Source organism: Zychaea mexicana, assembly GCF_025766255.1.
Source record: "Zychaea mexicana strain RSA 1403 chromosome Unknown BDB00scaffold_71, whole genome shotgun sequence".
NCBI classification, from domain to species: domain Eukaryota; kingdom Fungi; phylum Mucoromycota; class Mucoromycetes; order Mucorales; family Lichtheimiaceae; genus Zychaea; species Zychaea mexicana.
In genome coordinates, this window is record NW_026516734.1 from 193,280 (window position 1) to 208,172 (window position 14,893).

The window sequence follows — 14,893 nt, forward strand, 5'->3', positions numbered from 1 at the left end:
TCTTTTTCAGTTAAAGCACCACCTTCTACTATGTATTTTCTCTTCTCAATCAACGCACTGCAAGTAAGTGACAAGAACATTATCGACTGTCATTGAATCTACATCTAATGTATCTTTGAGATTGAATATTGAATTGATAATCAAAAAAGATGCAGCGATCTTATCATAAGATGCGCAGTAACAAAGGGAGATCACGTTTAATATGTGGATGTATGGACCTCTATCTGTGTTTAATTTTGTACAGCTTGGTAACCGTTGCGATTGTTTGTGGAAGCAGGCGCCGTAGTCGAACCTTTATCAGATGGCACAAACGTCCATAAAATCTGCATGACAACAGCCATTGCCAAGCACACTGCAGGCATTGACAGGATACCAAATCTACCAGCAATTTGACCTGTAATGAAGGGGAACAACGCGGCTCCTCCTGCTCCAGTACTGTAAAGAGTGAATGTTATGGATCAGTTGTTTTCCTTACTTTACTTTACAATATTCAAGGGCCATGTTCTTCTCATAAACAAAATTCACTTACCCAGCCATAAATCCAATTGATGTAGCATGCATGCTTTTGGGAAGAACCTTAGAAGCCAAAGAAATTGTACTCGGGAACATGGGTCCCAGGAGAAAGCCAGCGGAAATAATAGCTACGCAATCATGTATTGATTAATTATCTTGTGCTGCTTTGAAAAGACACATCTGCATGTATCCAAACTTACCAATGGAATCAACAACAATATCAGCGACGACCCAAATTACCGCAAGCACAGCGACGGTCATCAACGTGAAAATTGTGATCATGCGTTTTTCGCCAAATCGTTCGCACAAATAACCCAAAATGATCCGTCCTACAGCAAGCGCGGCCCAGTAACCAGCAATCACATTACTCATGGCCACATAGTCGCCATGACGACCTTGCTGCAGGAATGTCAGTCCCCAACCGCCAACGGTAACCTCAGTCCCAACGTATACAAGGATATACAGAGCACCAAGGGTGGTCATAGGATGGCGCATAGCCGCTCGCATTATTTCCTTGTGTCGTGCTGGATTATTCTGCTGTTCTTCATCTTCCTCGTCATCAACAAGGTCCACCTTGACGTTGCGGAAACCGAATGTGATGAATAGCAAGTTCAGGGTCGAAAAGATAGCCAAAGCAACATACAATCCCTGCCAAGAGACACCCCTCTTTAGAAGTGCAGCGTTTATCAGAGGGCTTAGCATGGCACCAACACCGTAAAGTGCTATATTTAAAACCGTTGGATCGATACATGTGAATTTCATGCAATGTAGAACAATTAAATCAAGAATATCTCCCTACCATGAAGCACATTAAGCATAAGCGTTGCCTTGGGAACGCTCGATGTGTAAACATTCATGCCCGCATCCAAGAGAGCTAAATGTGTAGAATGAAAGTTTGTAAACACACAGAAATGGAACTGTTACACAAATTTCAGGGTACCAGAATGCGGTTTTGCTTACCAACACCAGAACCTTGCAGAACCATGAGAATAGCCATAATACCAAATGGAAAGCCGGTAGCAATCAGTGAATATGCAATCAAGAGATTAATGGCTCCAAAGTACATGGCTCCCAGCTGACCAAGCTTGTGAACGAGATATCCATTCACCATGGCAGCCAGAAAGTAACCGAACGAGTTACACAAGAACAATAACGAAACGGTTTCGTTAGGAATGCCATAGAAATCTTTTAATCGTGGAATGATTGCACCCTACAGTGTAAATCATTTGTTAGGTACACTAAAAGGACGTCTTTCCGCTCTGTAGTCTGAGGAAGAAGGAAGGCTAGAGTTATTCGCTCCAAGGACTTACAATACTACCATCGTTTAAACCGCATACGACACTAATAAAGTTGGCGGCCAGTAGTGGACGAATATAGGGCTTTAGATCGCTCCAAGATTCTTGTTTGTTTGTTGCACCACTGTTATTTTCTTCGTCACAGTCATTGTTTGGCAGAAATCTGGTATGCTCGTCTGCTGTATCTCGATCGTCCATATTTAATAAAGCAGGTACAGATATTTTTTAGGAAAGACGACTTGAGATATCGATCCGAGTACCGGAAGGAAAAGATAAAAAAAAAAGAGACTGCGGCTGCTTATGTGGGATTATGAGGAGAAAAGCACTTTTAAAGTCTTGCTAGGGCCGTTTAAAGTTTCTCCGAAACTTGCATCCATTCAGCGGTTCACGTCTCTCGACAAATGACAGCATGCCCCGTAATATATCACTTATACAGTATAGCCCCGCACGAGCCACCACTTACGGCACCTTAGCTAAAGGTTCTACATAAGCAGCATATAAGAATTTCTCGCTCCCTCTCAATCAACGTGCTGTCGGAACCAAACTATTCCTCGGTATATATACTGCGTCATACAGCTTATAAATCATCCGATAAATTTATAGTACATTACAGCTGCAGTAGGGGCACTCCTCTTTTTACACACGTTCCTGCTAATGGTTTTCCAGCTGCAACACCACGTTAGCGAGTCGCGAGAACTGATCCAAATCCGCACGTCCTTGTTTGACAGGTACTATGATTGCAGAAGAACACTTGTCAATAACAACTATAATACACATCGCTGTTTTTCTTTTCTGTTAAAGATAAAGGTGGTCAACTTACTCAATTTCGGTGCGGTTAATATGCCTGATTCGCCATTGTACTCGAATCCTTCGCTCATTAATGCTAATTTTTTCAACATGGATTAATCAGATAATGTATGTCAGCTTCCTTTCATTTTCCATATTGGCTTTTTCATCCACTTTCGTATAGTCTTACTAACCAGGAACCACCTCATCTTCTGAAATGCCAAAGTATTGTGCCGCGTCAGCTTTGTGAATAGAGGTATATGCTTTTCGAATAAGTGCCAGTACTCGTTTCTGTAACGTTTCTTTTCGTCGCCACAGTCGTCGTTATTGTGATTTATGTTTTAGATCCAAACGATTTACAGGTTAGAATTGCTATTTCTAGGGATATGAAATGGTAACAACGGTGATGATGAAAATGGTGATGGTAGCAGCAATAGTTGTCTTACCTCGGATATCTACGACAAGCGGTGCTGCTCGGTTTGACCACTGGTATTCATTGAGTGCTTGATAGCATGATTGAAACTGACGTTCCCAAAGTGCTGCGCATATACGCCACGCGGCATCGATCTGCTCAGTACGTCTGTTGGATGACAGAATACGTTTGCGAAGATATCGTGCTGAGTTGCTGTCAACACCAACGCTTATTCATTAGCTTCCTTCAAATGCAGGTTATCATAACATCAAGATGGTGAAAAGAACCTACAGATCGTCAATCAACACATAGCCCAAAAGAAGCAAAGCATAAATCTCTTCGATGTCCCACTGATCGTTTGGTACGGTGGCACGCTGCGTTTGTGGTCCATCATCAAATGAGAATACGCGTACAAAATATATAAAAATATTGACTGTAGTGTTTGACATTGTCATACCTGTAATTCGATTCGTTCACAAGCTCCAACTAGTGAGTTGTAATCCTTAGCTTCGATAAATGACTGAATGCGGTCCATACTTTGTGATACAAAAAAAAGGGGGGGGCGGGGAAACGGCGTTGCGAGAGTATAATCAATGCGTTTTGCAGCTGAATCCCAATTTGGCGTCAACAGTCTACAAGCTACTTGATTTGGACCAGTTTCCAGTAAACTCATGAAACAATAGTGCATACACAAGCAGTAGGCACATTCACAAAGCGTCCAAGTAAGCTTGCTTAGGCTCGGGAATTAAAGGGTATAAAAAGATAGTCGGTACAATGAATGTGGGACACGTCTTGCTCATATATACTTGCATTGAGGGTAAAAACTTCCGATGAAGTCTCGGGCTCGAACGTTACTATTACTCGCCGTCTTGGGCGCCACAATTGCAGTACCCGGCAATGCACAACAAGAAGAAGATATCGAATTGACTGCCGATGAGCTTGCGCTCAAAGCACAAGGTGCGATGCGTGTTGGTATCGACGAAGCGATCGTTCCCGATGCATCCTCAGAACATCCGCTTATCGTCTCGCGTCCGGAAATGCAACCATTATGCAAACCTGCTTCCCCGCTCCAGCCTTCACAGGAGCTCGATGTTATGGCTGGATATGAAGCACAAGTTCTTGCTCAAGTGCAAGGCCCACGCAAATTAATCGTAGATCCGGCAAACCATATCCTTGTGACAGGCAGTGAAGGCCTGTTCTCGATCCGTCTCGATGACTGCGGTAACGCAGATGTCAAGCAGCTCTTGGACAATCTTGACGATGGTTCGGTCGGATACGGCATAGCACTCTACGATAGCAAGCTCTATGTCACCAGCTCCCAATCTGTTCATCGATTCCCATATGTCGATGGTCAACATACGTCTTTAAAACTTGAAGATGGCGAGCAAGTCCTCATCAATATCAATACCCAGAGCGACTTTGATGTAGCTATTGATCCTTTCGGACATGCTTATGTTCCACGCGCTGCCAATGAAGAAAACACTTTTGCTGAGAAGAGTGCACTTATCAAGCGTTTCAATGTCCATGCAGTTCCAAGCGATGCGTACGATTTTGAGACAGATGGAGAGGTAACCAAACTAAAACTTGGTTTCTAAAACTTAACTAATGCCTCTTTTAAAAAAGGTTTTCGCATCCGGCACAAACGTTCATGGTGGCATGGATTTTGATGCACAGGGACGCCTTTGGGGTATTGACGCTCCCTATCAATCTTTCCATCGCAGTGACTTGGGTGGAGGTAGGGTCATTTGATCGGGCATCTTGTATTAGAGGTTTAGAAACGTGAAAATCAAGAAACAATTGACGTTTATTCTTTAAACGTATCAGAAATTTCACCGAACGGTTTGGCAGAAGAAATGAACGTTTATGAATTCCCGTATTTGAACTACGGGTATCCTTACTGCTTTACCGAGTACGATCTCAAGTCTTACACAAGCCAGGCCAAAGGGAAGGGAGGACAATGGGGTCATCCTAGCTTTATGAACGATACCGTCGATCTCGATGCATTCTGTCAAGAGAGTGAAAACAACCGACGGCCCGCTGTGCCACTAGCTCCCATGAACAGTGCTTCTGCTGTCCATTTCTATATGGGACAATTCTGCTCTGTGGGCGACGATAAGACTTTGGGTACATCTGTTGGCATGCCTTGCAACTGGACCGACACTCCTATCGTTGCTTACCGTGGAAGCGCAGGCCAAGCCGACGGACACCGTGTCAGTCACTTGCCATTCGATGATCTTGGTCATAAACCTCGATGGGACAGAGAAGAAAATGTTATTTTCCAAGCTAAGCAGCCTTGCCAGGGTGACGGTTGTCTTACTCCCGTGGGCCTTGCAGTGGATGGATATGGGCGTCTCCTCGTATCGAGTGAAGACACCAATGAAGTATTCATGATCCAGCGTATCTACAATCTGAACGCAGCTAGACTCATGACAAATAAGGCAATTGCAAAGGAAGAGGCTCAGGAAGCGATTGAAGAAAGTAAAGAGATGGCAGAACTGAAAGCAAAAGGGATATCACCAGAAGAAGATGAAGAAGAAGAAGAGGAGGAGGAGGAGCACGAAAGAGAAAAAGACAAAAAATTTGCAAACTAGAGCATTACTATAATAAAAAGCACGTCTGTCATAGTGTTTTCTTGTGTAAGTGCCAAACTAATGCAATCAGAGTTGCTGTGTATATGAGTTCGGATCGTCGTGACAACCTGTCTGCCCGTTGGCATAGAGTGGCTTAGCAAATTTGATTGGTCGCTGGGTGAAAGTGGGGCCTGCAACATACACTTTGAAATTGACATTTATCCACTCCCGTACACACCACGAATTCCGCAATGCTCGCCCAAACGTTTTGTCGACTCCCACGATTAAACGCCACAACCACCGTATTTTCTACAGCAAAGCGGTCAATGGTGTCGGTTGCTCCTGCCAAGTCTCCCGGCGAAGAGAGTATGTTTCATTAGATGCTAAAAGTCGCAACCATTATTGAGTACCAAACCTCTTTCTAACAACATTCGGTTACCATTCAAACACCATTTCATAGTTCAAACTGCCACATTACGATTGTTGGAAGAACATGCCTCAAGTATGCGTTTTTAAAGCTTAATGGAGAGGCATAGAGTATTGTCAAAAAGGGTTGTTTGTGGTATTGACGAGTATCTTAATATTATAGAGGATAGAGCAAAGGCCGCTTCAGACGCAACACGTTCGTTCCAGAAAATCCACAAAGTCGGTGACCTTTATCATCCAGAAGACTTAAACGACGCACGCTATCAGGAACGTCTTCGCCAACGACGTGGTCGACCCAACACTCCTACCCAAGACCCATTTGAAGTGCTGGATCTGGATCCTTTGCACGAGTACAAGAACGTCCGATTGCTGTCATACTTTGTATCAGACATGGGCAAGATCCTCCCACGAGAACAGACAGGTACACACTCATACTAGATATCCGTTTTTAATTTTCGTTATTTTCCTCTGCATGGAATTAGTGCTATGTATATTTACATATGATGATATGTGTGTGTTTTAGGTGTAAGCGCCAAAAATCAACGTAAACTCGCCAAGGCTATCAAGCGTGCTAGAGCTATGGGTAAGTTGATAGGATAATACGTAGTAAATTACGCGATATGTTGACTTTTTCTCTATACGTAGGCCTCATGTCATGCACATCCAAAGCACGCTTCTACTAACGGAAAACAAATAATAAATCCACACAATCCTCCCCCACCATTTTTTTTACTCGACGTCATAGAACTATACATATAAAAAATTCCAGCGTTAAAAACAGTGTAATTTGTCTTTTAGTTTTCATGTATAAAAAAAATCCCCATTGAAAGGCATACTTACGGATTCTGTTTGTCGTTGAGACATTTCTGTGGCCCGAACTCTTGCTACACGTCGTTCGGCTAAAGTATCGTCTTGAAGATTCTGATGATTCAACATCGTTCGACAACCAGGAATCGGACAAGCAACACGACCTCGGTGCTTTCTTATCAGCTCCATAATGGCATGTTTTGAGTAGGTATGCTTGCACACACGGCTAGACAGAAAAAGTTTTGCGGGAGGTGGTGGAAAACGCAAAAGTATCTGGTGAGCCATTTAATCGGCAGTTATCCATAGAAAAAGGGATTGTTACCTGGTCACTGGGTTCTCCAGATAGGTTTGTGTAATAGGACACTTTACTGCTTGTTTGACAGCATTAACGGCAATATCGTCATCATCGTCATCATCCTCACCGTCATCGCTGTCCGGAATTTGTTCATCCCTATGGTTAACTTCCCAAACTTCTTGCCGAAACGTTTGGTAATAGTCGTGTGTCTTGTATTTTTTCTTTGCAGAGAGGATTTGGTATTTTGCATTTTCACGGGTCCATTGCTTTTGATATGCGTCTAGAACATCACTCTATATAAACATATACATATGCTCCGTCAATATATGTACGCACTTCCTTATGTCTACTTGATTGAAAAACGAAAAATAAGTTGGTGTATATACCATTGGCTCACGTCTAAGGCGCTGCTTCAGTTCTTCAAGAATCTTTTTTTGCGTATTGATCTGATGTTGAAGTTCAACAATCGTTGGAATAGTTGTTTGAAGCGATTTTACCTGCAATTCGCTTATTCACATGAGCAAATTATTGCAGTATTCTATTTAAATAGCATCAGTCTCTTTGCAAACCTCGTCTGTTTTGTTGTATCGTTCCAGTTCAACGGCAGCATCGAGTGATTGACCAAAAGCAAGTTCGATAGGATTCAAAGCACTATTGAGTTCTTGGATATAATTGTCGAATTTTTCGGCATTGTAGGTCGACAATCGAAACTTCTTTAGCTCCTCTTCGATTGTTGGAATATTTGCACCAGGTACGGTGTCGTCAATAACGGGACTTGAGGATGACGCGGGCATTTTTACGTTTTAGTTGTTCACGAAGAATAAAGCAGGGAGAGCTACGCGAGAAAGACACGGCGCAACTACGCGGTGCGCGAACATCCAATTAGATTTCAAGAAATTGTTCATAGATCCAGAAATAGCTCTCAGTTTTACAAAACCTGTTTGCTTCTCTCCATGACAGCATTAATTTGGCACATCACTTAATAATATGTTACGACATATTGGAGCTGTAACATGTCTTGACTGGTACATTATGTTCCACCCTCACTTCTTCTTTTCTCATACTCGACAGCTCTGCACCAGCAGTATTATCATTGTTAACCTTGTTGTCGTAACCGTGAATGCATTTCTTTGAAAAACTATTCATTTATCACTTGCTCTATTCTGGATATAAGCAACTTCAAAGATATACACCGAAGAAAGTAAAACTGCTGCTTCCAAGCTAGAAAATGCCGTGATATTAGGGTGGAAGCAGCACACAATAAAACTAGCTATGCTTAATCAACAAAATGTGATATTCATCGTCCTGCTGTGAAATCAATGTTGTTTTTCGTGACTAACAGAGCCGCTGAAGCTGGATCGGAAAACATTTTTTTTTTTTTTTGACAAGCCAACGTGCCTGGCCACGCCGACTTCTTTGTTATATTCTGAACTCAGCTCTAATTTAAAAGAGCTCGAGCGGCCCAAATGACACATCCTCCTCTTTTTTGAATAGTTTCATCTATCAACAATGGTAAGTAATGATCATGAACCATGTCCATCCATGATACCAGTGTAAAGGATGCATTGGTTTCTTAACGGATGGATGGATGGATGGATGGATGGATGGATGGATTGATGGATGATTAACGTATATGATGTTTTAATTAAATAGGCTCGTGGTCCCAAGAAACACATGAAGCGTTTGGCAGCTCCCAAGCACTGGATGCTTGACAAGCTTTTGGGTATGTATAAATCTATCAAACACAGAACCCAACCTTCAGTATTGGCGTACACTCATAGAGAGTGTACATGGTTATGATGATTTACCAAAAACTTTTAGTCAAGCTCAACAGTCAGACAAACCATGACGAACTTTTTGGATCTGAATCAAACCAATACTGATCTCAATTGAATTTTGCAATCACCTGAAACTAATAATTGTCGACTTGAATTGGACGATATATAGGCTCGTATGCCCCCAAGCCCAGTGCCGGTCCCCACAAGACCCGTGAGTGCATGCCCCTCATCATTTTCTTGCGTAACCGCCTCAAGTACGCTTTGAACGGTCGTGAAGTTCAGTCCATTCTCATGCAGCGCTTGGTCAAGGTCGACCACAAGGTCCGCACTGACACCACCTTCCCCGCTGGTTTCATGGGTAAGTGAAGAAAAAAATTTCATTTTGGGAAGGGCTGTGTATGGGAATGCATATTTTTGTAAGAAACATGGTGATTGATGGCGAGAGCTTTGACGAATCTCGGATGCTTTTTCTTTACTTGTTCTTTTTTCATTTGGTTTTGACAATCAGATGTCATCTCCATTGAGAAGACTGGTGAGAACTTCCGTCTCGTCTATGACATTAAGGGTCGCTTCGCCATCCACCGCATCACCGATGAGGAGGCCAAGTACAAGTTGTGCCGTGTCAAGAAGGTCATGGTTGGCAAGGGCGCCGTTCCCTACGTCGTCACCCACGATGGTCGCACTCTCCGTTACCCCGATCCTTTGATCAAGGTCAACGACACCCTCCGTCTCGACTTGGAGAACAACAAGATCACCGACTTTGTCAAGTTCGACACCGGTAACGTCTGCATGATCACTGGTGGTCGTAACATTGGTCGTGTTGGTATCATCACCCACCGTGAGCGTCACGTTGGTGGTTTCGAAATCGTCCACGTCAAGGATTCTTTGGACCGCGTTTTCGCCACCCGTATCTCCAACGTCTTCGCAATTGGTGAAGGTAATTATCATTATATTTTTTAATGTTTATTGTTTCGCTCTATATTGGTTCTTGATTGCAGTTTTCTCATCATGTATGATTGTGCTGTGTAGGTAACAAGCCCTGGATTTCCCTTCCTAAGGGTAAGGGTGTCAAGCTCACCATTGCTGAAGAGCGTGACCGCAGACGCGCTGCTGCCGCTGCTCAATAAGTTTCTACTTTGCGTTAAGCACAGATAGTTTCAATAAAAAACTAGGTTTTCTCCCGAGCCATATTTCTTCTGTCTTGTATCTTTCATATTGGTTGTTTTTGTTGCAGTATGCGGATGCTTTTGGATTTGCATTCAGTCTTAAGCAGTTCTAGAGCTGGGTCTTTTAGGACAGTAATGCTTTCCAGCTTTATTGTTGATGCTTCCCAAACAGTCTTGTTCATCTCACTTATCAGGACTCATATTTTAAGTTTATTTCTTGAATCGTAAAGTACATAATTCAACCTGGCACTGCCAGTTCATACGTAAAAGAACGATTGTTTGTATAGCAGCAATTGCGAACAATCCAGCGCAGAGCGCAGCCCATAGTCCGAGTAACCCAAGATGTGCGGATCCAAACGAGAGAAATGCCCCAAGTGGTAAAGCGAACGCGTAATAACCGATTAAATTGGCAGACGCGGACCAGTGCTGACAGCCAGCTCCTCGGAGTGCGCCACCGGAAGCGCCTGCAACACCATCGACAAATTGGAAGATCACAAGATACGGCAGAACTTTACCAACAAGTCCCACAACAGTGGTGTCTTTAGAGAAAAGGTATCCAAAGCTGTCTTTGGTGACGAGTAACACAATGGCAGCGACAGCTCCAACAGACAATGCAAAAAGAATGCTAACAAACGATGCCATTTTTGCGTGACCTGGCAAGCCACGGCCAAGCCAATAACCAACACGCGTCGTGGTTGCGACTGAAATGCCGAGAGGAATCGTACACAATATGTCGTCTGCGATAACAATTATGCTTTGAGCAGCCATTGTCGTAGAAGAATCAAGCAAGCCAACAAGGACAGTAATCACTTCAAAGGCTGCATATTCGCTTCCAAGGGAAAGAACACCTGGTATAGCGAGTGCAAGGAAAGGTTTCCATTGCTCGAAAGCGCGCCGGTGGATTGGCAAAAGCCCCCATTTTGTTTGCTTAGTTTTGCCGTCACCAACAACATACATGATACCCAGTAGGACAAAGAGCATAATCCAATGCGTCAAAGACGCTGCGATGGGTGCACCAATAAATCCAAGGTCGAATTCGTACACAAAAAGGTAAGTAATGAGCATGTTGAGAGGTGAACACACCAGAAGCGTCAACGTGCTTGCGTGTGGTAGGACCTCTTGTGTTTGAAGATACTTTTTGGTTATTTCAAATCCAATATATGCTGGTGTCCCTAATAAACAAAACAAACGCTTCATCAATAAACCAAATTATCGTGTAATTGCTGATGTCCAGTAGTAGCAACAGTGACGCTAGTTGCTCTTTGTTATAAAGAGTGCTGATAATGTACCAGGTATTGAATAGCGCAGAAAGCTTTGCACCATCTGACATAGCAAGGCATCTTGTCCCAATAGTCGGAGGACGGGGTCCACGAAATACCAAAGGATGGCCACGGGAATAAAGCATACGTTTAGAACGATGCAAGCGCGTTGAAACAATATATTCATCATGAGCCGTCTCTCTTCATTTATCTTGCCGGTCGAAGCACCCCATAACTGTGAGCCGAGTGTATCTGCACAACACATTCTTTTTTTGTTATATTACTTTTTCCACATATAAGTGCACTCAAAATAATAAAAGGAAAAAGGGTTGCAGATGATGATGATTATAAGTGCTGTCATGCTTACCTAGCGCAGTAGATCCTCCTAAGCCTAATAACCATCCAGTGATGGTGGCAAACATGAACGCGAACACTGACGCAGCCAGCTCTTCCGGTCCTAGACGGCCAACCACAAGGACAGATCCTGTTTGGAGCGAGTATTGGAGCATATAAGTCAGGACAACTGGATTGGATATTTGTACAAGCACCTTGAGCTCTTGAAGTATCGCTCGTGCTGAGAGCGGCTGCTGTATATCAGTTTCTTGCTTTTGTACCTCGACGTCTCTCACTACATGGCCTGCGTAGTGACAATTGCTGATTGTTGCGTGGTAATAATTTTGGTCTTCAATAGATGAATATCGGTGAAGAAGAGGAGTTTTGTCGTTGGAAGTGCGCGATATAGGAGGTGACGTAGTATTAGAGGGCAATAGGGATGGGTTTGACGACATTTTGATTTACGTTGTATATTCAGTATATAATATTATCGTGATAATAAAGAGCGACTAGATCTATATAGATTTATCAATAGAGCGGATAGTCGTTATCAAGGAGTTTTTGGAAGTTTTACGATTAGAGAAGTCGAGAGAAAGGGAAAGAAAGTGTGAAAGAAAGAACAAGTCAGCGTCATTGAAGACCGTCATGTTTCAGGTTACAGGTTCAAAGATTTGTATACACTAATGTGTAAATATTTGTCATATTTCGTCGGAAATGTGAGAAAAAAGCATTCAAAATGGCAATTCTGTTCTTGGGATCTGCCACCGTCTGGTTACATTGATCATGCGCGTACGAGTGTATTTATACATAATTCTCTTGTTTTCATTAATGATAAATTGTGCAAAGTACTTTAGAATGCAGCACTGGAATAATTAGTGAAAATCTGATCTGGTGGCATATGTTTAATATGTTCTTTGAAAACAGACACATGATTTGACAGCCTCTTGCTTTTTAGCATTGTTAGTGTGTACAACTTGTTTCATGATGCGCGCATACTCCGCGATCATCCCAGATCACAATAAGGTTCTTTAAAGAAGGTGTTGTCAGCAAGACTCAATGTGATGATCAGCTTGTTACGACTGTTTATTCGGTTGGTGTCTACATAAGGGATGCATTTATAATCATCATATCTAGCACCCATGCGACCTATTGATGCGGTTAGTCGAATGCAAAGTATAAAGTGACAGAATGTGGTTAACTATTTACTATGCTATATATGATTTGCCCTAACTTTCGATCGTTACAGAATGAGGCAAGCGTACATAGCGGGATACATGGAGAATATATCATAGGGAATACTTATGTTGTGGCATTGAAACTAGCCTTTCCTTACATCACATCAGGCAGCTTGATTGTTCACCTGCTCCTTTTCATCATCAGTTTTAGTAAACATGTTGAAGCAACCCCCGTTCATGATGATATGTGCTGTTGCCATACGCGCGAATCACCTTCATATACTGTATGATGCATGCAAAATAACCAGAAAAGTTCAACTAGCTAGCTATTTTTTGAGAGTCTCTTGTACATGTGCTTCATCATGATGTATGAGAACGATATATTTGATCTTTTGGATGAACAAGAGTTAAGTACAGTAAATTCATGTATTACACAAGTTTCTTGAGAAGAATATGACAATGTTGATAAATGTGCGTGGTAGGATATATACAAATGGTATCATTGCTCGTCTTCAATCGATACGTGTTTGCGCTTCTTCTCCATTTTTTCATTCTCGGACGATGGATTCATTGCTGCTGGTAGGTGGAGTTTTGACCGACTTGTTGTTCTTCTTCGAGCTCATGTAGTCCAGAGAGTCATCAGAATAACTGTATTGTGAGTCGTCACTGTAGCTGTCGTCGTCATCGTCACCAACACGAGTGGGTACAGGAGATGCAGAATGCTTTTGGTCAGTTGAAAATGATCGAGAAGTTGTGGAAGAGGTGGCCAAATAATCTGTCAATTTCGCTGGGGGTCATGCAGCAGGTCAATATCCCGATACTTCTCTTGCAGACCAAATAACCTGGCTCATCAGCATTACCATAGTTATCACCAACGGGGTCATCCTTCAAAACATCCATAATTGCCTCTTTATTAGCGCCTATAGTGTACATTTACGAGGAAAGTATTAATATGCATAAAGGGACCTACGAGACTAATAACCTTAGCAACCAATGAGTTCAACTAGGATAAACAAACCGAAAATAGTTTGCTTTCTTTTGCTTTTTAATGTTATTAGCTGACAAGACTTGAACTGATAAGCAAGCGTTCAATGCTTTCATCGTGGATGACAAAGAGAAAATTGATATCTACTATCTAAAAATGGTCCCTTAACAAACGAAACCTGATTCCTGCTTGGCTTCTTTCTCAGTATTACGGCGGCTCCTTTACAGACAAATCAACACTGTGCTGGACGAAAAAATAATAACAACCAGAGTGGTGTAATTCGAAGGCGATGCTGTTGTGTGAGTGAGCTTTATATGTTCGCTGGTGCAGTAGCGGACTATGTGTGAAGATTCCCTACTCCTTTAACTAGAGGAAAATTTTTTCTCTTTCTTCCGTATGTATTTCGTTTGTCTACCTTGTATTGTAAACTGTTAATTTGTAGCATTGGTGGGTATTTTTATCTATTGCCACGGTCTCAATTTCCATCACTTACACAGTAAACAGACGGTTATTTTAGAACTATTTAATTCTACACTCATTAAGTTATCTGACTTGAAAAATTATGACAGATGCCACTTCAGTTGGTCGTGTGTGCATACAGAAAAAGTTACAATCCGTGTAACAATCCACATATCTGTCAGATTATATACGGATATACATATATATATATATATTTATTATGATCGCGATGCAAATTGGAGTCAAAGATACAATTGAGATAGAAAGTCAATATAAAGCTTCAGGGTTTACAGTAAAAAGGTCATAAGCAAGGGTAAAAAAAAAAAAAGAATATAAAAGAGAAAGAGAGGAAAGAGCAGAGTCGACGCCGCAGTTGCCTTTTCTTTTTGCTTTTTTGCTTTGTGCTTTTGGAAGACATACACGTATACACACAAGCTAATCTGCAAAGCGTAAGCGGGCTTCATAGAAACTGATGAGCTATATCGAGAGAGAAAGAAATGAAAGGGGATGTGGTGTGTTAGACGTGCAGGCATACCAGTAAGCTTTAAATGCGTCTGTATTTTTGGATAGGGTGCTTTTTTGAAGATGACATCTTTCTTACCTCACCGGGACAGTGTTCGTGAAGCTCTTGTAC

General features: G+C 42.2%; 7 protein-coding genes across 7 annotated transcripts; 3 read left to right on the forward strand and 4 right to left on the reverse strand.

The window, feature by feature from the left end:
- Positions 1 to 18: 18 nt before the first annotated feature.
- Positions 19 to 2,357, reverse strand: BDB00DRAFT_837905 (major facilitator superfamily domain-containing protein). Its single transcript, XM_053124596.1, has 6 exons — positions 1,824 to 2,357; positions 1,474 to 1,723; positions 1,313 to 1,387; positions 714 to 1,235; positions 530 to 641; positions 19 to 435 (listed from the first exon to the last, which is right to left on the reverse strand). Exons 1-6 carry the CDS (start codon positions 2,004 to 2,006, stop codon positions 231 to 233), a joined length of 1,347 nt encoding a protein of 448 aa, XP_052976723.1. The 5' UTR covers positions 2,007 to 2,357; the 3' UTR covers positions 19 to 230.
- BDB00DRAFT_837907 (COP9 signalosome) lies at positions 2,358 to 3,612 on the reverse strand. Its single transcript, XM_053124597.1, has 6 exons — positions 3,464 to 3,612; positions 3,298 to 3,380; positions 3,041 to 3,219; positions 2,789 to 2,896; positions 2,629 to 2,691; positions 2,358 to 2,539 (listed from the first exon to the last, which is right to left on the reverse strand). Exons 1-6 carry the CDS (start codon positions 3,539 to 3,541, stop codon positions 2,460 to 2,462), a joined length of 591 nt encoding a protein of 196 aa, XP_052976724.1. The 5' UTR covers positions 3,542 to 3,612; the 3' UTR covers positions 2,358 to 2,459.
- A 99-nt stretch (positions 3,613 to 3,711) lies between these two features.
- Positions 3,712 to 5,627, forward strand: BDB00DRAFT_931248 (uncharacterized protein). The gene is made up of 4 exons (XM_053129033.1): positions 3,712 to 3,728; positions 3,823 to 4,574; positions 4,630 to 4,741; positions 4,831 to 5,627. The coding sequence occupies exons 2-4, from the start codon at positions 3,837 to 3,839 to the stop codon at positions 5,595 to 5,597; spliced, it is 1,617 nt and encodes a 538-aa protein (XP_052976725.1). The 5' UTR covers positions 3,712 to 3,728; positions 3,823 to 3,836; the 3' UTR covers positions 5,598 to 5,627.
- A 168-nt stretch (positions 5,628 to 5,795) lies between these two features.
- On the forward strand, positions 5,796 to 6,602 carry BDB00DRAFT_961069 (ribosomal protein S18; the record flags this gene model as incomplete). The annotated part of the gene is made up of 4 exons (XM_053129723.1): positions 5,796 to 5,942; positions 6,037 to 6,078; positions 6,166 to 6,423; positions 6,526 to 6,602. The coding sequence occupies exons 1-4, from the start codon at positions 5,828 to 5,830 to the stop codon at positions 6,600 to 6,602; spliced, it is 492 nt and encodes a 163-aa protein (XP_052976726.1). The 5' UTR covers positions 5,796 to 5,827.
- On the reverse strand, positions 6,586 to 7,954 carry BDB00DRAFT_837913 (zinc-finger of the MIZ type in Nse subunit-domain-containing protein). The gene is made up of 4 exons (XM_053124598.1): positions 7,491 to 7,954; positions 7,132 to 7,397; positions 6,843 to 7,035; positions 6,586 to 6,749 (listed from the first exon to the last, which is right to left on the reverse strand). Exons 1-4 carry the CDS (start codon positions 7,491 to 7,493, stop codon positions 6,732 to 6,734), a joined length of 480 nt encoding a protein of 159 aa, XP_052976727.1. The 5' UTR covers positions 7,494 to 7,954; the 3' UTR covers positions 6,586 to 6,731.
- Positions 7,955 to 8,560: 606 nt separating this feature from the next.
- BDB00DRAFT_837915 (40S ribosomal protein S4-A) lies at positions 8,561 to 10,076 on the forward strand. The gene is made up of 5 exons (XM_053124599.1): positions 8,561 to 8,616; positions 8,758 to 8,827; positions 9,052 to 9,240; positions 9,391 to 9,819; positions 9,912 to 10,076. Exons 1-5 carry the CDS (start codon positions 8,614 to 8,616, stop codon positions 10,007 to 10,009), a joined length of 789 nt encoding a protein of 262 aa, XP_052976728.1. The 5' UTR covers positions 8,561 to 8,613; the 3' UTR covers positions 10,010 to 10,076.
- Positions 9,904 to 12,095, reverse strand: BDB00DRAFT_917288 (mate-domain-containing protein; the record flags this gene model as incomplete). Its single annotated transcript, XM_053128712.1, has 3 exons — positions 9,904 to 11,220; positions 11,338 to 11,559; positions 11,675 to 12,095. 3 exons carry the CDS (start codon positions 12,093 to 12,095, stop codon positions 10,259 to 10,261), a joined length of 1,605 nt encoding a protein of 534 aa, XP_052976729.1. The 3' UTR covers positions 9,904 to 10,258.
- Between the last annotated feature and the right edge of the window lie 2,798 nt (positions 12,096 to 14,893).

What these genes read in the sequence shown, in the direction of transcription:
- BDB00DRAFT_837905 (XM_053124596.1), bottom strand. Translation starts at nt 2,006, where the DNA reads ATGGACGATCGAGATACAGCAGACGAGCATACCAGATTTCTGCCAAAC. An exon ending in TCTGCAAGGTTCTGGTGTTG is followed by an intron (nt 1,388 to 1,473) that starts GTAAGCAAAACC and finishes CTACACATTTAG; the next exon opens with CTCTCTTGGATGCGGGCATG. An exon ending in TCAATTGGATTTATGGCTGG is followed by an intron (nt 436 to 529) that starts GTAAGTGAATTT and finishes CACTCTTTACAG; the next exon opens with TACTGGAGCAGGAGGAGCCG.
- BDB00DRAFT_837907 (XM_053124597.1), bottom strand. Translation starts at nt 3,541, where the DNA reads ATGGACCGCATTCAGTCATTTATCGAAGCTAAGGATTACAACTCACTA. An exon ending in GTGAACGAATCGAATTACAG is followed by an intron (nt 3,381 to 3,463) that starts GTATGACAATGT and finishes CCACAAACGCAG; the next exon opens with CGTGCCACCGTACCAAACGA. An exon ending in ATTAACCGCACCGAAATTGA is followed by an intron (nt 2,540 to 2,628) that starts GTAAGTTGACCA and finishes CTGCAATCATAG; the next exon opens with TACCTGTCAAACAAGGACGT.
- BDB00DRAFT_931248 (XM_053129033.1), top strand. Translation starts at nt 3,837, where the DNA reads ATGAAGTCTCGGGCTCGAACGTTACTATTACTCGCCGTCTTGGGCGCC. An exon ending in ATTTTGAGACAGATGGAGAG is followed by an intron (nt 4,575 to 4,629) that starts GTAACCAAACTA and finishes CTTTTAAAAAAG; the next exon opens with GTTTTCGCATCCGGCACAAA. An exon ending in TCGCAGTGACTTGGGTGGAG is followed by an intron (nt 4,742 to 4,830) that starts GTAGGGTCATTT and finishes TAAACGTATCAG; the next exon opens with AAATTTCACCGAACGGTTTG.
- BDB00DRAFT_837913 (XM_053124598.1), bottom strand. An exon ending in CTGGAGAACCCAGTGACCAG is followed by an intron (nt 7,036 to 7,131) that starts GTAACAATCCCT and finishes TTTTCTGTCTAG; the next exon opens with CCGTGTGTGCAAGCATACCT.
- BDB00DRAFT_837915 (XM_053124599.1), top strand. An exon ending in GATGCTTGACAAGCTTTTGG is followed by an intron (nt 8,828 to 9,051) that starts GTATGTATAAAT and finishes GACGATATATAG; the next exon opens with GCTCGTATGCCCCCAAGCCC. An exon ending in CTTCCCCGCTGGTTTCATGG is followed by an intron (nt 9,241 to 9,390) that starts GTAAGTGAAGAA and finishes TTTGACAATCAG; the next exon opens with ATGTCATCTCCATTGAGAAG.